This window comes from Prionailurus bengalensis, chromosome C1 (assembly GCF_016509475.1).
Source record: "Prionailurus bengalensis isolate Pbe53 chromosome C1, Fcat_Pben_1.1_paternal_pri, whole genome shotgun sequence".
In the NCBI taxonomy this organism is placed as follows: Eukaryota; Metazoa; Chordata; class Mammalia; order Carnivora; family Felidae; genus Prionailurus; species Prionailurus bengalensis.
In genome coordinates, this window is record NC_057345.1 from 27,183,804 (window position 1) to 27,204,579 (window position 20,776).

Sequence of the window (20,776 nt, forward strand, 5' to 3'; positions counted from 1 at the left end):
CAGCTGAGGCAGAATCTCAGCACCATCAGCCACACACACTGATGCCAAGGCCCACAACTTCCTTACTGGAGGCTATCGCATCCCAGGGATGCATAGGTGGCTGGACCCATGGTACAGGTCAGCAGTGTAGCACAAAGCAGCACACCCAGCAGGCACACATACAATTAAATAGCATGTTTAATCATCTCACAACAGACAGTAGTGCAGTAGTGTAAACTAAGTTTCTTTTCAAAAAGTCACTCCCCCAAAGCTCCCATTCCCCAACACCCAGGATGACCATGGCTGAGGAACCAGTGACAGGGCCAGAGGGATTCAGGAAGTCTCTGCTCCAAAGAGCTAAAAGTCTGTCCAGGTAGCCTCACAAGTAGCCGAGAGCCCTATGAGGAGTTGATGTGCGCACATTCTGACACACACACACACACACACACACCTACATGCAAGGGACACACAAGACAGACACAGAAGAGACCGCCATGGGGCAGTCGCACACATGCGCTCATGCCATCACATTCCAGTCAGCGTCTGACTGTCTCCTGCGGGCAGGGCATGGGGGCCTGAGCCCTGAAGCAGCAGGTCAGGATGAAGGAAAGGGTCTGTGGCCAGCCCAGCTGTCTGACAGATGGCCCTGCAGCCAGAGGGGCCCCTCCATTCCGGAAACAGCCAGTCCTCCCCTAATCTCGGGCTGGACACGGGCATCAGTGGTGAGGACAGGGGGTTCCACTTTCTCTGGACCTAGCGAAAAGATAACGGCTGTGTCCCAAAGAAGAGAACAAAGAATGTGCCCACAGGCAGGCTCTCGGAGCAGGAGGCTGGTGGTGCTTGTTCTACAGCCAGGACTTGCTGTGCGGGTGCCCTGGGAGCAGCAACACTGCCAACAGGGAACTGGAGAGGCAGCTGGGAGCTGGCTGGACGGCCCTTGGAGCAGAGGAGGGGTTTGCGAAAAAGGAGGCCCTGAGGTGAGGACATTTGGTGGGGGGGGGGGGGGGGGGGGTTGGCTACCAGAAGGGTTTTAAAGAGGAAACCTCTTCATTCACAGCTTCATTCAGGGTTGCCGGAGAGAGTCTCTGGATTCAGGTGCCAGCAGCTCTGGTTGAGGGTATTAGGGTGGAATGACCAGCAGACGCTGGGAGAACAGCTGCCCACGGACATGGGAGGTATGAGAACCAGCCTGGCAATGCTCTGGACTCGCACTGCCCACCCCTACCCTGAGGAAACAGACCAAGTAGCTACAAGATCTCCTCTCGTGGGCTCCTGGCCTTAAGTGGGGTCTGCCCGTTGGGCACGGAGCCATTCTGACCATGCAGGAGTTTGCCCTTCTCTCGGTCTGGCCACGTGAAGATGGCATCATCACTGTCCAGCTCCGACTCAGAGCGCATCAGGCTGCTGCTCAGCATTGGGCCTTTCTGTTTGATGCCTGCGAGAGAGAGGAGAATCCAGGCTCAGGAGCACAAAACCTTCCTCAGCCTCAGCCACACCCTGTACCCTTCTCCCAGCCTGAAGAGGAACAGAGGGACAGGGGAAATAACAGAACTGGGTTGCAATGTGGATTCCTTGTCTCCAGTATCTATTAGCTTTGGTTAACAGTACCACCTAATGACCCATTCTCCTCTTGTTGAAATGTGCAATGTTTTATCACCTCCCTTTATGAACAGGATGGAGCTCCCACAGGAGGCAGGAAAGCACGACAAATGAGAACTCAGCTCTAGAGGACAAACTTTTCACCATACCCCAGCTCAGCATGGATGGTAAAGGGCTTGCCCGAGTTCCCGACATCGAGTGAGTACGCAACCTCGCTCCCCACAGATGCTTGCTCTGGTTCCACTGCGTGGGTGCTAGAAGCAGAGAGCGTGACTGGAGTACCAGGGACTCCCAGAGACAGTCCCAGGCCATCAGCGCATCAGAACACACAAACAAGGACCCATAAGAAGCACCTAAGTTCAGAAAGGATGCCTGAGATTCTGCAAGCCATTGCAGTCACCTTCACTACCTATCCCTGTGGCTGCAGAAACCACACCGAAAAAACAAAAAGCCACAGGATGAGGCGTGGGAAGTGCCAACAGAAAACCCCACATGGTAGTGTTCTGGGCCCTACACCACCCACCCTGGAGCTGACCTACCTCCTTTTTGAAAAAGGTGACCAGACAGGTGAGGTACGTTTGAAACCCCATATCCAATAGTCACTCTCCCTTCCCCCTGGTCCCACCCAGATCCCCCAAAACACTGAAGTAATGTCCTGAGATGCTTCTCAGCCATTCTGCCCCTTCTTGGCCAGGAAAGCTGATACCAGTGTCCCAGGCTTCTCCAGTGTGGCGGGAACAGTGGGCCACCATAAGAACGAAGCCCAGGGGAGGCTCAACACCTTCCCCTCTGTGCCTGTGAAGCCTTCCCTCCCATGCCCACATGAAGCTTCCCTTCTTCCCCAAAGCCCTCCTTCCTCCACAGCTACAGAGGACAGGAGCGGGAGGGGGAGACATGCACCCAGCACCACACCAGACAGCACTCACCCAGGGCCTTCCCACACTCACTCCTGCTCTGCCTGGAGAACTGAGCGATCTCACCCACTAAACAGTACAAGCTGGGCCTGGACAGGAGCTTCTGCAGCCACACTCCTCAGAACAGCCACAACTGGAAAGAATTCAACTGCCTGTCAACAGTACACCTGCCAGATGTATTAATACAGTGGAAATCACACAGCAGGAAATGGACAAACTACTGCTCTGCCTGACAGCACATCGGGAAGTCATAAGTGTAATGGTGAATGGAAAGGGCCAAATACAGTGATTCTCTTTATATAAACTAAAATATTAGAAGTACGTTGGCAGGAGGAAGAGGATGACGGGAAAGAAAGGGAGCTGATTATATGAGCACGTTCACTTGCAGGAAACCCATCCAGCTGTCCGTGGGGCTGAACCACAAAAAACTACCATTTTTATGGGTTCAAAAAAGTCACACACTATTAATTTCGTATGGTTCAATCTAATATGCTTCAAAAGAAAGCTTTGGAAAATCAATAGAATAGCAAAAACAAACCCAAAACCACAGTCGCTGAACGGAAAGCAGGTCTCCTGAGGCTTGACTTGGGAGCTCACCCAGGCGGGTGCACCGGCTCCCCAGGCAGCCCTCATCAGAGCTCAGCCTGGTTCCCAGCAAACAGGGTCTCTGTCAGCGCGCTTCCACGTGCATTACCTTTCTTCGCAAGGAGACTGTTAAATCCACGCTTCAACCTATCAGCTTCCGTGCCTTATGTTGACAGGCTTGAATCCCCTTCTCCCCCACCTGCTAGTGGCTCTGCTCTGCGGTGCACCCACTAATCTGCTGAGTCCACAACTGATCTGCTGGCCAGAGCCAGAAGACCAAGCGCAAGGGGGCTCTCACCTGTCCCTCAGCTACACACTGCCCACAGAGAAGGGCCTCCTGACTCTCCTCTTTCTCCTCCTGGTGACCCAGATGCAACTGGGCTCTCCCTTGCTGCCCCCCCTTCACTGGATGTCTGCCTCCTGCCCATTTTGCCTCTTCAACGCAGCACTTCCTGGTGCTATCACCCAGCCCTGTGTCCCCCACCCTCTCCTTTCTTGAGCCCCATTCCCTCTCTCCTCAGGAGCCTTACCTCTGTCTTCTGCCTCACCCTGCTTCACTTCTAAAGGACTTTTTTTCAATATTTAGGGCTTCCATTTCCTCACTGCATACTTACTGCTGGAACAACCTACATTTTCACTTCTGCTACCATTCACCATTCTACTCTAGCTCTTCAGGTGACCAGAAACTTCCCCAGTGTCATCTTCACGGACAATTCTTATCCCTGTCTGCAACAGCTAATACTGCTGACCGCTCCCTAACAGTGCACCTCTTCCCTCACTGACGGCCCTTCATGGGCTCCTCAGCTCTGGACTCTTTGGTCCCTCAACATTTTCCCCAGAAGGGATGTGACCCACTTTTGTTTTGGCCCTCACCAGCATCTAGAAGATTCTTACACTGACACTTGTAGTCCAACTGTTCTACTGGGTTCAACTGAATTCATCTTTTCTTACCCCAGCCGGCACTGCACTGATGTCTTAATTGTGTCTACAGAATCATTCTCTGTCCCTCAGGTCAGAAGTCAGCCCTGACCTTTCCCGTCCTCCATCCTGTTGACCCCATGTTGGTTGAGTCATCGTCACCTCCCTCTTGGACCACTGCAAAAGTCTCCTTGCTGGCCTCCACATGGGATATCTCCCCTTCAGTCAATTACAGGTGTCATTAGAGACTAATTTTCCTAAGCCAGCACTTTCAAGATGACACTTCCTGTCACCATCAGAATTAATGCTTAACTCTGGCTGATGTTCAAAACCTTCCGCACTTTTGTCCTCACCAATCTTCCAGCGTCATTTCCTCAACACCATTCGCAAGCGTCCTGAAGCAAACACTTCTCTTCTCCGGCATTTCCTCTCCAGTACCACCCAACCCACACCTGCTCAGAGCAGAAGCTCCAGGACCAGCTTGCACGTCTCCTTTTCTCCCACACCCCTCGGCTAACATGCCACAAACTGCATCAAGTCTTCCCTGCAAAGGTACCTGGAATCTACATGCCTCTCCCTATCTTACTATCTCTCCACCATTAGGACATTCCACCGAATCCTCTTTTACCTGCTCTTGCCCCTCTGATTCCTACACAGCAGCCAGGGTTGTCTCTTTTTAAAATGTAAACCAAATCAGACCATTCACCTCCTTAAAAAGCTGCCTGTGGCTGCCCACTACTTTCAGAAGGAGCCCACAGCTAGGTCCCTGCTCACCTGTGCAGCCTCGTGCCACTGGCCCCGTGCTCACCATGTCCAGTATGTCACCTTCCTCTATTTCCTCAAATGCCCTCTGCTGCTTCCAGCAGCTGGCCCTTTACCGACTTTGCTCCTTTGCCTGGAATGCGTTTTCACAGAGTCCTTATGTGGCTAACTCCTACTCGTCCCTTGGGTCTCAGTTCAAGTGTTCTTCTTTACAAAGACCTTTCATTATCACATGCTGTGTATCTGGGAGTTTGCATATTTCATGTCTGTCTCATAGAACCTCCAGAGCAGCAGAGTCTGTCTGGCTCACCGTATGTAACTGGTATCTGGCAGAGGGCCTGGCAAACAGTGGTCTCAATCCATATGCACAGAGGAATAAGACACAATCTCTGCCCTCACCAATGTCACTGACTGGTAAGGGGACAGATACAGAACTAATATAGGGACAGAAATTCCAAAACAGTCATGTGACAGATGAGCATGACATTTACAGGTTAAGGGAGGGATGACAAAGATGACAAAGAGCTTTCTGGACAGAAATATGAACCAAGTCAACAAGGCGATAGATCTCAGAGAAGCCAACGGATGAGAGCTCACCCAAGGCCACGTTAGCCAGACCCAAAGTCAGTCACCAAAGGATTTCGAGGGGTGGGAAAACTTTCAGAGTAACATGAAAACAACCTTGGCCACCAGCTGGGGGGTGGACTGTGCACGTTTTTACCTCCAGGCTCCATTTCAGTGTTTCTACTTCTCTGGTTTTACAAGCCCCACCACCTCCAGGTACCACCCCAAGATGTTCTCTGACCAAGATGCATGGGTGCAGAGCCCAGGCCGCCTGAGAGCATCTTTTTTTTTTTTTTTTTTTTGCCTCTAATGTGTCTGTGCTCCCTCAGTAGACTGAAATTCTGAGGGCAGAGCCAGGGTGTCAGAACTCTCTGTTTTCCCCTCTAGCCTCTCCTAATACAAAGCTTTAAGTATGAACATGTTTGATAAATGCTTTGTATAAAAACAGTTTTGTTGGCAGAGTGTTTAGGAATAGCCCCACCTAGAGTCCCATAAACAGGCGATGCAGGTCCTGTGGCCTCATGATGAATGGAAACCTCACCCATGACGACACCCAGCCAAGGAAGGGAGCCCCTGTGCACCCTGACCTCCAGACCCATCACCCAAGCCATCTCAGTGCTTGTGCAGTTGGTGATTCCTTGGTGGGAGGCACCTGAAAGACGAGTCCTGTGCACTGGGACTAGCAGGGAAGCTTCCCTCCTGCCTGTTCTAAGCCACCAGCGGAGCCCATGGATCTATCGGCCAAATACAGGGTAGAGGAAGATAGAAGAGGAAGGCCAGCTGAGGAAGAGGCCAGCTGGAGACACTGATTTCAATCCCACTGCTGCCACACCTTGTTGTCTGCCCAGAAAGGACAGACTTGTCAGGCCTAAGAGACCAAGGTCCCTGAGCATGACTAACAGGGGGCAGCATGAACAGCTGAAAGCCAGGAGGAATCCCTGAGGGGAATGAGCATGCCAAGGAAAGCAAGAGGCTTAGTCCTTCTGCAAAGAGAAGCAATACTGAGAAGTGAGCCCCAGATCAGAGCTCACCCAGCAGGCAGCTTCTGCCAGTGCAGGGCAAGGTCAGCCCTCAGCGTTTAACAAGCAAGAGTCAAAATGCTTTTCTAGAACAAACAGCTGTTAGCAACACATTTAGGAGGGGACTATAGTGACAGTAGCTCTTCACAGGGAGAGTGCACAAATCTAGAGGCCTCCGTCCCCAACCCCCAGGGCCACTACCTGCTCGGGAGGTTGGCTTCAGTTCCAGGCTCTCCTGATCCGTGGCATCTAGGATCTTATACTTGCTTTTCCTCTTGGGTTTTCCTTTCTGCCTGAAAAACACAATCCCCACAGCTGCTCAAGAAGGGGGTTCTGCGTGAGATTAGGGAGCTCACCACAGGGTGACAGCCAGACTACATAGAGGGGAGGGCCCCGTCCTGGTGAGAGCTGCTTAATGGGAGGACTGTTTTCCCTTGCTTTCGCAGCTGCAGGAAGGTGGCGACTGTGATTTGTTCTTCAAGTAATGCCTCACCGATTCTGGGAAAGGAAGGCAAGTCTGACTATCTTACCATGGAGCCACTGATCCACAGCAGCAAGAGAGGAGAGACTGGTTAACAACACAAACGTAATGGGGTACAAGCTTGTCCTGCTCGCCACACACAGGCCAGTAAGTCAAGGGGAAAGATGAATGCGGTGAGAAAAACAACTTCACTCAAAAATCAGCAAACCGAGGAGATGGCGGACTCCTGTCCCAAAGAACCATCTCCCCCAGCATGATATTTGAGCTTTTCTGTTAGGGTGGAGGAAGTGGGAGGAGGCTGGAGTTGAAAGGTGACTGATGTCTGCAGACATCCAAGGAAGGCTGTGTAACTTCTCTGTCCTAGGTTGGTTGATATCTGTAGGAATCTGATCATGTTTCTGTGAATCTCAAACATAGCACAGGCATATCTGAAGGTACTTGCTTATCTCCTTGAGTGAGGTAGGTCTCAGGTTAAAACAACAGTTTTTTGTTCATCTCAGCTATAAGCAAAATTCCTTCGATGATTAACATGCCTACGTACAGGGCCCAGCAGAAGTTTCTAAGCTGTAGGTCACAGCAGCAAGGGAAAGAGGCAACGTGGAGTCAGGCACAGTTTCTCCCTATTACATTAAGAGAACAAAAACCCTGTGCTTGAGGGGTGGGGAGTGAAAGAAAGCATCTATTAATGGTGGTTGTCTCAGGCTGGTGGAAATTATCAAAAATTATTTTCACTTTCTAGGTTTCATGTGAAACCTAGGCTCAATATTGCAGGCTCTATCTCAGCTCTGTCACGTATTAACTGTGTGTCCGTGGACAGGTGGGGTTGTTTTCCTGGGCCTCCATTTCCTTAGCTGTAAGATGAGCAAAGGTTCTCATACACATTAAAAAAAAGGTATTACAGGGGCGCCTGGGTGGCTCAGTTGGTTGAGCGTCTGACTTCAGCTCAGGTCATGATCTCACAGCTCGTGAGTTCGAGCCCTGCGTCAGGCTCTGTGCTGACAGCTCGGAGCCTAAATCCTGCTTCATATTCTGTGCCTCCCTCTCTCTGCCCCAACCCACTCACATTCTGTCTCTGTCTCTCTCAAAAATAAACAAACATTTGAAAAAAAAATTATAATTTAAAAAGTATTACCTACAAAATGTTATCATGGTGTCTGGCACACAGCAGTGTAGAAATCATACTTATTATTAATAATGAAAAGCATACAATAAATATTCCCATTAAATATCATTTGAGAGGAAGACTCAAACAAAAAAACCTAGAACACTTAATCATGACTAATCTAAGTCTACAGTTACGTGAAAGTACATAGACACGTGAATCCCAACTAGAAAGGAAGGCATAAAAATTGAGAACTCATGTGTCAAGTGGTGAGACAGGTGGAGTGGAGTAATACAGAACACATATCCTAGACAGATGTGACTCAGGTCCACATTCCAGGCCCATCATGGCTATGGCCACACTTCCCAGGTTGTGCATCAGTGCAGTGACAGCTACTTGGCTGAGGGGTGTGTTCCTGCCCTCAGGAGTGGCAGAGGGTAAGGAAAGCCTTTCTGTGTATGCCTTGGGTGGGCCAAACGACTTTAACAGTGACAGGAAGGTTGGGACCCCCCAAGACTTAGCACCTTCCACGTGAAAATGCCAGATACCTCCCTAATGAATGAAGACACAACTAGAAGCTCTAATGAATTTTCAAGGAGAATCCATCTTACCTCTTACAACAACAGATCACAGTCCAGGACAGGATTCCCAGGGCGACAACGATGACAAAGGAAGCAATGATAACATACAACACGCTCCACTCTGCCAAGAGAAACAAAATGGTGAGGGCTGTGAAGAGAGAGGGGCCAGCAGGACAGTCTGGGCTGCCTCGGCCTCGGGCAGGTGGCTTCGCTCTGCAGACAGGAAGGCTGCTCAGGGAAGGTGAGACCTTGCAGTTGTAGGCAGCTGAAGCTTTCACTTTTCTAAACCATCCCTGCTGAGACCCTGAGGCAGTGTAGCAGGTTGTAAAGAGCTTTCCCAGAAGGAAAGGGGGAACAGACACTTGCAGACTTCCACTAGGCTATGGCACAGAGACACCCCGCAAAAGACAGGAGGCCTTGCAGCCAGTCTGATCTAGGCTGCAATTTGCAGTTGGTCTGATTTAAGCTTGGTTCTTTGTACAACACTGCTTCAGAGCTCTGCTCTAACCCTGAGCAGCGTGGAGGAAGGAAGTAAAAGTCCTCTGCAAACAGAAAATACACAGAGTTCTTCTCCTCGCTTGCTCATCTGCCTCGGAAACACCAACACCCACCTGCTCAACTCAGAACTACAGTCAGTGCCAAACCGGCTGGCACAGCGCCAGGCAGAAAACTCACCACAGTTGCTGTCTCCATCCCTCAACTGCACCTTGATGAAATTCTCCATCCAAAAAGGGTCACAAATACAGCGTTTGGTGAATGAATCACAGTGGCCATGGTCAGAACAGTTCAACTGGCATGCTGAAAGTAGTAGGAAAGGGAAAAGGTCAACAGGAGTCAGAGCCAGACTGGCAGCTGCCAGCGCCCCTGCTGTGGCCCGTGGGGACACCCACCCCGAGGGCTTTTACAGCTCGGGCATATTGCCCGTGATAATCGCCACGGTCAGATGAAACTGGAGCAGTCAGGCCACTGAAGACAGTTCCGGCTGCTTTTACTTATTGTTACTCTCTGCCAGCAGTACGTCATCTTTCATGGCCCACAGACCCCCCCTTCTTTGCATCGTTTAATTGCCAAAATAAAATACATGGTATTACAAAGGAAAGCAATTATATTGCACATGTTTTTTAAATACTGAAGAATATAAAATTCTAAGCTAATTATACATATACATGTGTCTTTATGAAAACATCAAGTAACAAGATTTAGAAGCGAGTCTAACAGCTGTCATGATTTTGAAGTAGTGATGAGTAGTAATGATACTTCATCACGTAGTGTGCTATGACGTTATTTGTGATTCCTATTGCCTTAAAGTCACAGGTTCTGTTAATATTACTGGAGTTCGTCGCCCACCTTCACAACAGAGGGAAATAATGAACTTCAGTTAAAGGTGAGTGAAAATAAAGATGTCATTTTCTTCCCATTCAAACTCCTTGCCCCTCTGAACACTAGCTCATGGACCCATGGACCCCAGGTTAAAACCTCTGCAACAAGTCAGGACTCTTCCATGTCCCTGGCAGTGGAGCTAAGCGATTATATCCATGTTCCTCAAGAACAGGTGATGAAGCATGAGGACAGCAGGACTGTGGTGAACTGTGGGCACTGGGCAGGCTTGTATTCCCAGCTTCCCAGAATTACTCACTGACAGTATTGATTTCCAGGGCTCTGAATATCAGAAAGTCTGCTTTTTGCTTCCGCAGCTCATTCTTGAGCATCGCTGCCACCTCATGGCCTTTGAAGATCTGGTGGGGAGGTTCGTTTTGAACAAAAAATACCATCTTGGTGCTGCAGAGACATGCAACAGTATGAATGAGCTGAAGCCGTCAGCAATAATAGCAGTAGCTGCCATTTGCTAAGCACTTTATGCCAGACACTGTGCGAAGCATTAGACACATTCTCTCACAGCAAGCCAGTGAGAAAGGTGTTATCAGCGTCCTCTCCATTTTACAGAGGACAACACTAGGGCTCAGAGGGGTTAAGTAACTTGCCCAAGGTCACACAGTTAATTATGGCAGAGCCAAATTCCAACCCTGGTATGTCTGACTGCAACACCTATGCTTTTAGAAATGCCCTAAGCTGTCCTAGCTAACAAGACGACCCATTCCAAACAAGTAACTGGAGGTCAGGAAAATGGAGATTTGGTTACAACTACATCTCTGCTGTCAGCCTTTTAACAGCTAAGACTGTGGTGTGGTGCTGTTGGGTCTGTGCCTAGGTTACCTATAGGACAAACCATAATGCTCTGAAAAATGTATGTTGTTGGACAGCATCAAAGCATTATCCATGGGTCAAAACAGCCAAATGATCATTACTGTGATGGCAACAAGAAAGACCCCACACAGTGGTGTGGCTGGTGCAAGATTATACTACCCCATGTTCAGAATCTGTTTGCTTTCTGTCAACTTCTGTCCAGGGCAGGCCATGTTTGATCTCACCTCTATATGGGCACAAAGTCTGCTGTCTATGCCTTGGCCTTAAGAGGCCTTTTGGAGAGCCCCCTTGACTCCATGTTAGTCTCACAAATGAACCTTCTCAATCAGTGGGTCACGCTGGGTTGTAGGTGTGCCCAAGATATTGATCCCCTCAGCACACAGAGTGGCTGGCTGGGACCCGGAGGCCCCAGACCAGTTGCTTCCAGTATAACCAGCCTTGTCTATTTATCCCAAAGTGCCATACACATAGCATCACTGCCTATGTGTATCATGACATAAAAGTTTGGGAAGCACTGTCATAAAAGACTTCATAAAGTCCTCTGCACAGTGAGACTAAGGGTGGGGTATTATAAATTTCAGAATCAAGACACAGACCTTTGTCATAAAAATGTGTGGTCCATTTCTCATTATTTTCTCCCAGTTACCTAATCCATGTGAACAGTTTCAATTTCTCTATATATACCAATAACCCTCAAATATTTATTTCCTCTCCCCTAGTCTTTCCAGAATGACCACATCTACATCTGCAGAAGCTTGCTGGGACATCCACCCCATCCGTATCTCTCATAGGTACCTCTAACCCAACAGGTCTCAAAATAAACTTACAATAACCAGCAACCGAGCACTCTCTGTGTGGTAGGGATACGAACATTCTCTTATTTAACTCTCAGTAACAATCCTACAAAAGTGTACAAGTGGCAGGCTAGGCTTGGAGAGGGGCAGTACCTTGCCCATCATCCCAGAGCAGACACTAATGGAGCAGGGCTCAAAAGCCAGGTCTGTCTGGTGTCTGCCCCATGCTCTTTCCTGCTATCATAGACTCCCTGCCTGCAAGCCTATCCTCTTGAATTCCTCAACTTGGCCAATCAGTCCAAGTCAGAAACCCAGAGCCACCGTGCTGCTTCTCTTCCTCATGCATCATCTTCCAGATGCAGGGAGAGCAAGTGTGCTGGCAAACCCTTCCGTGACACGTCCAGCAGCACTCTTGCTAACGTCTTAGCACTGCTTCTGCCCAGCCAATCCCCACCAGCTTGGGTCAATCCAGGCAGCCACTTGCCCTGTTCCTATTCACAGGCTGCCAGCAGACATTACAAAGAAAATCCCTGGGGTGCCCGGGTGGCCTGGTGGGTGAAGCATCCGACTTCAGCTCAGGTCATGATCTCATGGTTCATGAATTCGAGCCCCATGTCTGGCTCTGTGCTGACAGCTCAGAGCTTGGAGCCTGCTTTGGATTCTGTGTCTCCCACTGTCTCTTTTGCCCCTCCCCTGCTAGCACTCTGTCTCTCTCCCTCTCTCAAAAATAAATAAAACCACCCCCCCCCCAAAAAAAAAAAAAGGTCTTATTATCATGCTCTGACCCGGTGAAACTTCAGTGTTAGATTCACCTGGAGAGCATGGAAATTTCAGGCGCCCAGACCTCACTCCAGACCAACTGAATCATAATCCCTGGGGGTGAGGCTCAGGTAATGGCACCTTCATAAAAGCTCCAGGTGGTGCTATCAAGTAGCTAGAATTGGGAGCCACCACTCTAACCTCGTGTCTCTAACCTTGGATGAGATCTCAATGCTGCTCAAAGCCAGCATCCTTTTGCTGGAACTGCTGTACCTAACCTTTACCATTTTCTTCATGCTGCCCACCTCCTTCCCACCTTCTCAAAGCAGATGGCCTGGCCTCCACTTTCAGAGACAAAACCCAGAACGCTAGTATCAATGCTCTCGAATGCCATCCTGTCTCTAAAATCCATCCTTAACAGCACATTTTCCTGCCCTTCCTCCCATCTCCAGAGAAAGTGGCACACCTGCTCTGCCCACAGCCAGTCCCCGAGACCTGCCTCTATTTGGAACCCACCTCCCCAGTCTCCACCTTCTACTTTTCCTCTGCACCTTCCCTGAGTCTATAAAAGTGCTCAAGTATTTCCTGTCTTTAAAAGGTGTTCTTTTGATCTACCTCCCATCTTGTTTTCAGCACCAACCTCTTCAAAGAGTGTTTTATTTACCATCTCTGTATCCTCCAACCATGACAGAATTTGCCCTCTGTCCCCAACATCTAAGTAAAATGCTCTCACTGTAGTCCTGACGATCTAATCATAAAGCCAAAACCTGTGTCCTCACCATACTCTTCCTCTGTGGCATCTGAATCCCCTGGCAGCCGCTAGCTGCCAGCCGCCTCTTAACTTCCAGCAGACCACTCCCACCTGCTTTTTCACTCACTTCTCTACTATTGCTTCCTAGTTTCCTTTGCTGGCTCTTTTCTCCTTGCCTCATCCTTAAATACTGGGGTTCTCCAGAGTGCTGGACATTACCCCCAGTGGGACTCATCTGTCCTTCCAGCTTTGATTCCTGCCTGTATGCAGTGATTCCCTATCTTCAGCTTTTCCTTCTGCCCCAAGTTCCAGCCCGTATTTGCCACTGTCTGATGAAATCTCTCTCCATGTAACCCATGAGACACCCTAAATTCAACAGTCAAAACTGTTATCTTTTCTTTGAAACTGGTTCCTTCTGTATCCGTAATCTCAGTTAATGGCATTCACCATCTATCCAGGCATCAAAACCTAAAGCCTCATGTTTGATGCCTCATTCCCCTTCATTCCAAAGAATTACTAAGTCCTGCTGATCTGCCTCTATTTTCTTTTCATTTCTCTCTTCTGTCATTCCATTGCCACTACCTTAACTTAGGTTTATCACTTTTTTACTAAGACTAGTTCAAAAGCTTCCTGGTTGGTTCCCCAGCCTTTAGTGTCTGTCTGTCTCTCTCTCTCTCTGCATCTCTCTATTTTGGTCTAGCCTCCACACTAGGGGGTCTTCCTTAAAAAAAAAAAAAAAAAACAACAACAAACAAAAACAATTTCTAATTTCCTTGCTCCAAAAACAAAACAAACAAAAACTTCACACACATAAAGGAATCTAACTTGAATCCCCCCCTTCCCAAACTATTAAAACTAAACTCCCTGACTTGCTTATGACTATTCTCCATCTACACAGCCAGTCTTATCTTCCACCATGTCCTGGGCCTGGTAAGTGCTCTGAACCATATGACTTCCTCCAGAGAGAACTCTGTACTTTCATACCACAGGATCATGGCTCATACTTTTCAGCTATTATGAATTTCCTCCTAGTCCTTCTATGCTTGCTCAATGTAAGTTTTACTTCTTCTGGAAGATCTTTGGATCACACCCTGCCCCAAATCCTCTGGAAGAATTCATTGGCCTTGCCTCTGTGAGTCTCCATGACACCCACACATTCTGTCAAATTCACCCTGTACTGATGTTACATACTCATCTTGATTATTTTCCCTATGAGACTATGGCCTTCAAGATAACGGACCTCTTCTGACCTTGTACCCTGGTACCCTGCTGCAGTATCTAGTACAGACTATGTGACCTGTACTAGAAGAGAAAATTTCATTAAAGAAATAGACACCATGAGTGGTTCTTGGTCAGAGAGCCCACCCTTCTCTATCTACCCACACTATTTCTTAGCTCAGTCAACAAGCCCAGGGGGCCCCTGGTCTTTCCTTTTCTCCCCCCCATTCATTGCCCAGCTACCTCTGCTCCGTGTACGGCTGAATCTTTTGCACAATGATGTCGGAATCCAGCACCCCCAGGAGGACCCCAATCTGGCGGATGAACATCCCCTTCAGCCTCTCAGTTAGCTGACTGACGTTGACATCCAAGATGATCTCCACCAGGTTGTTTTTCCTGGGATCTGGAAAGCATGTGGATCAGTCATGGCTTTGGAAGTAGGAGAGTTAACACAGACCTGCCATTGTGTGTCTGTTCTGGCACAGGAGAAAAAGTAGTGAGAGCATTCAGGAATGCAACTGACCTCCTGCAAATGGAAAGGGACCATACTGAATTGCTACTAATGCGGTCTGGGGCTGGTGTGGAGAGCTCTATACCAACCTGACAATTACCACACGTGTGCTGGGGATCAGGCCATAACAGGGAGGCTAGGGGTTTGGTGAAGGGAGTGGGAAAGAAGAACACTTCGAGGTCTGTTCTCAAAGCTTCTGCCCAGCTGGCTTTGCTGAGCTCTCCAGGCCAAGTGGGGGATATGTACAATCTCTCCTGATCTGTGTCTGACTTTCAGTGCCTTGCTGTGCTCTGTCTACAACAATGGGAGGGAAAATGTCCATCTCAACAATCTTATTGATCCTGGAAATGCATCAGCCCTACAGGTTTGAAAACAGTAAACAAAAAATTTCCAGGCAGCCAAGAAACAAGGACTTCGCCTTAGAGCAGTATCACAGCTGCACAATATTTTTACGGCTCTAGAACTATGAGACCACTGTCCTTCATTTCTGTGTCCTAGAGGCTGTGCTACACTTGGAAGTTAAGTGATTAATCACAATACCTTATTCCCATAATTGGATGCACCATTTGCCTGTTCTGATGTATCATTTACATAATTAGTAGACTATCTGTGATCTGATTTTAAACACAGAAGAGACTTTACAGTGTCTTGGCTGTTGTCCTTCATAGAGGTAGGACAAGGATGGAAGACCTGTCAAGATCCTTTCCCATCTAAGATACCTGTACATGAGCTTGGCCTATATAAACAACAGTAGATTTAAAGTTAATACCTTCGTATCAGATGCTCAGGAATTTATAAAGCTCTACCCCACCCCACACTCATTTCCTCCCTAATACTAATCTAGCCTCAAAGCAAAATAAAAATATAGTTCTATGGAAGAAAGAAATTTTCTCTCTATAAATCTGAAAAATGTAAAGGACATCAGTTACTTTACCTTCCTTGGATTGTCAGATAAAGCCTGAGGCTCAACTTATAAAAATAAATTGTTTTCTGCAGCTGTGTGCTGATGAGGCATCATGACTCAAGTTATTTCTCTGCTCAGATTCCCGAAGCACCCAGAGCCCTCTCTCTGTCACGTGGTGAGTAGGCAGTGCTGGACTAGGGGCACAAAGGCCTGGCTCTGACACAACTGCTGTGTGACGCTGAGCAAGCCCTGCCCTCTCTGAGTTTCAGTTTCTCCATCTGAGATGAGTTGGGGAGCAGGGATCCACACTCACTCCTGTATGGGTAGGAGGGATACTGCTGGAACAGAGTCTCCACGGATTTTTCAGCTTGGGGTTTCTAGAGTGTTTAGAAGCTGGCTTTGCCACTTGGCTCTGTTCTTGCTGGGCAGAAGGGGTCCCAGGACTGAGGTCCTGCTGGGCTGAGCCAGCAGTCCCACCCAGTCCCAGCGCCAGATGAACTCACCAGGCTTCACCTCCACGGTGGTCCGGTCTGTGTCACTTTCCCCCTTCGCATCAGTCACATGCAGGTGAAATGTGTAGGTGCCCTCAACCAGGTTGGAAAGAAAGAGGATCGGGTGGTGGTCAGAGTGATTCAGCACCTCCTATGGAGTTGAACAACATGGCTACGTTGCAGAGCAAGACCACACTCCTTTCTTGGGGTCAGGTACTGCTTCTGTTAGGACTAGGCCCCCTCTGGGAAGCTCCTGCTTTTGTAACAGCTCTGAAGCCCACAGCTGCCAAGATCAGGGCAGAGGAACATATTCTGTGCCATACTAACTTGCAGAGTGACCCTAGGAAAGTCATTCAGGATCCTTGGATTTCAGAGGGCAATCCAGGTTTGACACAAGACCCCTTGGTTAAAACAGATACTGGAATGTTTGGCTCGGCCTCCTCTCCCCATCTCACCACCTTGACCCCATATAGCTCTCTAGTTCCTGGCACTTACGCCTGCCGCTGGGCTCCCCTCATCTCGGGTCCAGAGGTAGCTGACTATTGCCTTATCATCTGAGGACTTGGAGCCATCCAGTTCTGCTGTGTCCGTGGGCAAGGTAATCACCACACTCCCAGTTATCTTGGCTACAGGTGGTTTGTTCATTTCTAACCAAAGAGACATCAATGAAATGACATAACATTCTGGAAAAGAAAGAATGCTTCTTCATGATGCTAATGGGGAAATTAACATCAAAAGCATTTTAAGGGGCACCTGGGTAGCTTACTTGGTTAAGCATCCGACTCATGGTTTCAGCTCAGGTAATGATTTCACGGTTCGTGAGATTGAGCCCCACATCGAGCCTGTCATGGAGTCTGCTTGGGATTCTCTCTCTGTCTTTCTCTGTCCCTCCCCACTCATGCTCTCTCTCTCTCAAGATAAACTTAAAAAAAAAAAAAAGCATCTTAAATGGAGAACTGTTTTAATTGCCTATCCATGCCAGCAACTAACAGCGTAGTAGAATTTTTTGACAATAAACCAACTTTTAGTTAGTTGGGGGTTAGGACCCAGTGAAGACCAGGCTTCAGTTCCCCTCTCTCCATGCTAAATAAAACCCAGGCAGAGCCAGAGAGCTCATGATTAATAGTACAAATTTGAAGCCACCAGTGTCACAGGTCCTGAGACTCCAGTCCCGCCCAGAGTGACATTCTTCTGACACCATACAGCAGAGGGAACAAGCATAGTTTTCTTCTGTGTCCTCCTAGCAGCTTCCCCTGGAAGGATTCCATCTCTTTGCTAGGGAAGCGCATGATGATTGGAAACAAAGGCCCAAACTGGTTTAAAGACCTGGAGGTTAGGTTTCATGCTGCTGATACCACAAATTCTCTTTACAGTATGGCCTAAAATGTTATTTTCTGAACATCTTCTTTTATTCTTTCCTTAATACTCTAATAGAGAAAAAGGAAAAAAAGACCTCTCTTCTCCTGCGCCCCCCCCGCCCCCCCCCCCCGGCAGCTTTGTTTACTCAGGTGTGTATTCTCTACTGAGCTCAAGATATTGTAGCTGGAGGCCACCTGCGCATCTCCCATCAGCTTACAGCCCTCTCCCAAGGCCATCACGGGTCACGTGCCTGCAAACCAGAGCAAGCCAATCAATGCTCGCCTCAAGTTGGCCTCAGCTGGCTCACAGGAGGAGCAGAGCAAACTACAGTGCAGGCCAGTCATTCTAAGGTCTGACAGCAGGTGTCACTGCAGCTAGCAGGAGAGTCACAGAAACCCCAGGTCTCAGCAGCAGAGGCAAAATAAAAATGCAAAGGAAAAAAACCTAATTCTTTCCCTATTCAATTGAGAAGGAAGGCAGGGGAAGGGTGACAAGAAATTAAAAGTCAACTTATAGGCACTCCCAATTAAAGGTTGTTTTAGAAAAGCACATAACAGGAGCCCCTGGGTGGCTCGGTCAGTTAAGCTTCCAACATCGGCTCAGGTCATGATCTCATGATTTGTGAGTTCGAGCCCTATATCGGGCTCTCTGCTGTCAGCACAGAGCCTGCTTCGGATCCTCTGTCTCCCCCTCTCTCTCTGCCTCTCCTCCCCTATCTCTCAAAAATAAACATTAAAAAGAAAAAAAGTTCATAACAGCTGCCCTTTCTCCCAACTTATCCCCCACCCCTTGTCTCTCATCAATTTCTGCAGCCAAAAAAGAGATGCCTGATTCCTCAGTTATCTCACCCAGAGGCCGCACCAACCCAAGACACGGAGGTACCTTCTTTGACAATGACATTCACAGAACTTTGGCTTTGCAGGTTCCTCTCATCTTTGACGGTCAAGGTGAACACGTAGGTTCCTACTTGTAGCCCTGTCACAGTGGCGACACTGCTGTTAGCATTCTCGAGCTGCACCCCATCGGGTCCCCTGGACAAAGATGGAAACCAAAGGGTAGAGTTGTACCTGTCTGCTGTTCTTCCATCCTTGACTCAGCAGGAGCAGACAATTACTGCCTCAGCTGATGCACAAACTATTGTTTCCCAGACCTTGCGAGGACATGTTTAAAAATATTACATCTGGACACAGTGTCATTTGGCACCAAAATACAGCTACCTGCTGATCAGAAAATTCCATTCACCAGCTTTCAAACACATCTAGCCTTATCCTTTTTATGAGTTTCTAGAACATTCAAACTCTGCTGTTCCAGTTTGTAAAAGGAAGAAAGCACTCTGAGCAGGTCCCTGATCAAAAGAACGATTTCAGAGTGATGTTTCTGAAAAGCATTTCTGGCCCAGTAGTTGGTTCAGCTCTTGCCAGCAAAGAAGCAAAATGCGTTTCTTAATCATATGCCAAACTCCCTCCCACTGAAAAGTCAAGGAAAGGAAATGGGCCAAAGCTGCAGAGGAACTCTCAGCAAAACCATCCTCTTCTTAGCAGCTCTGAAGCAAAGCTCCCAGACAGGGGCCACAGAGGCCCCAGGACACCCTGCATCCTTCTTTCTCCCCTGTGGCCTCACATAGCAGCCTGCAGCCAGAGAGTGAGCTCTATGCCAACATCCAGGCACAACTCTGCACATACCAGAGAGCCCTTCTGTTCAAGGAGCAGAACGCCCCAGAGAGCTTTGTTTAAAATTAAGAGATGACCAGAGAAATCTGCAGTCTTCCAGGTTTTTGCTTTATTTTGCTGTTTAAACATATAATCTCTGGTCCTAGTCATCCCTCCTGAAACAGACTCTCCTCCAAGAAGCTACTCTAAGCACTATTTCTGCTATACGATTTCTACTCAAATGAAGGTTTATCAGCTGTCTTTAACAGTTACGACGCAAACACACTGGGCTGAGGAGGATTAGGTTCTCCACAATAGACAAGAGCTGAGGAAATGAATTTCTAGAATCCAACTCACCAACTGTAAAGTCCAGTGGTTTCTATAGTCAAATTATAGCCCCTTCCCACCCATTTTGAATTCCCTAGTCACCAACAAAAACAAAAAAAAAAAAACTCAGTCTGTCCTTAGTTGCTACCTTTAGAAACTAAGAATGCTTTTTAACTCTTCCTTGGAATTCCTTTGCTTTCTGTGGGATCCTGCATACAATCTGAGTTCCATTTGTTATGGTTTAAAGGAGCTGAAAGAAACTGTGAGAACCAGAAATGGTTCGATTAGGTAATTCCAGCTTAATTAGTATTATTTTGGTTAGTGCCTTTGGCCTCTCACTAACATAATTGGTAAATGATGTCTTTAAGGAAACAATAACAGAGTAATGCTTTCATTGTGCAGATGAATTTTCAGTTCTCTTTAATAGCTGCTCTGCCCTATCCACACTGCCAGCCTTACCCAGTTAATTTTGAGCAACAGTATTTTTCTGCTCCATTACCCCTTCCATCCCGCCTCTCAAGTGTAATTAAACTATGCATTTCGGCAGATGGATTATACCTGTAAAAGCACCAGGACCACAAAGTACTAACTGGGGACTAGCTGATGATAAGCATACTTTTTTCTTACAAAAATTATGTTATATCATTTTCTTAAGAGTTAGTTTAGATTGCTAACGTTTCTTTCTCAGTCACCAAGCCACCCCCGTTGTCCCCTTGGATAAGCCAGTAAGAACAAGTGAACTCTTAAAAGCAAGTGACATTTTGTTCTTCAAAGGTCTGGAGGCTGCATAAATAAGGGTTTTGTGCCAATACTCACTGTGTTTTCTCCCAGAGATATGAGATAATTTTCTGATCATCTGAGCTTTTGCTGCCATCCAGGGTTGTGCTGTCCACAGGAAGAGTCAGCTCCTTATCCGGGCCTGCATCTGCTTGTGGAGGCTTGTTGTTTTCTAGAAGACAGAGACACAGAGGTCAAAAGAAGGTAGTTTGGCTGGGAAAAGAGAGGAGCCACCGGGATATATGTTCTGGAAGCCATCAGGACTCTGCCTCTCTGCCCAGAGAACAATCAGATATTGTGGGTCAGGGAGCTCATGATGAATATAAGACTGAAAGATATAAAACTATTCTGAAAGAACATGGCAGAACATAACAAAGTTGTAATGCCATGCTAAATTTGAAATGTAATACTATGGGAGTTCAAATGAAAGAGTCTGAGTGATAAGATAGGGCTTTCTTGAGGAAGTGGGCTTTAAGCTATCCCTTACAGGACGTGGTAGGTTTTGGGATAACAGAGACTCTATCTGC

The 20,776-nt window shown here is 47.9% G+C and overlaps 1 protein-coding gene across 4 annotated transcripts in view; it reads right to left on the reverse strand.

Annotated features, from left to right (window-relative positions):
* The window catches only part of KIAA0319L (KIAA0319 like), a 97,355-nt gene that overhangs the window by 2,427 nt on the left and 74,152 nt on the right, over window positions 1-20,776 (reverse strand). For 3 of the 4 annotated variants that reach the window (XM_043574450.1, XM_043574451.1, XM_043574453.1), the window contains 10 exons: window positions 20,289-20,421; window positions 18,379-18,527; window positions 16,633-16,784; window positions 16,150-16,288; window positions 14,475-14,634; window positions 10,141-10,283; window positions 9,180-9,302; window positions 8,535-8,625; window positions 6,542-6,633; window positions 160-1,414 (listed from right to left, as the gene is read on the reverse strand). In XM_043574450.1, the coding sequence (XP_043430385.1) occupies window positions 1,227-1,414; window positions 6,542-6,633; window positions 8,535-8,625; window positions 9,180-9,302; window positions 10,141-10,283; window positions 14,475-14,634; window positions 16,150-16,288; window positions 16,633-16,784; window positions 18,379-18,527; window positions 20,289-20,421 (1,370 nt within the window). In that variant the 3' untranslated portion in view covers window positions 160-1,226. Of the gene's footprint in view, window positions 1-159; window positions 1,415-6,541; window positions 6,634-8,534; window positions 8,626-9,179; window positions 9,303-10,140; window positions 10,284-14,474; window positions 14,635-16,149; window positions 16,289-16,632; window positions 16,785-18,378; window positions 18,528-20,288; window positions 20,422-20,776 lie in introns of those variants that run through there. The other variant, XM_043574452.1, reaches the window with a different exon arrangement.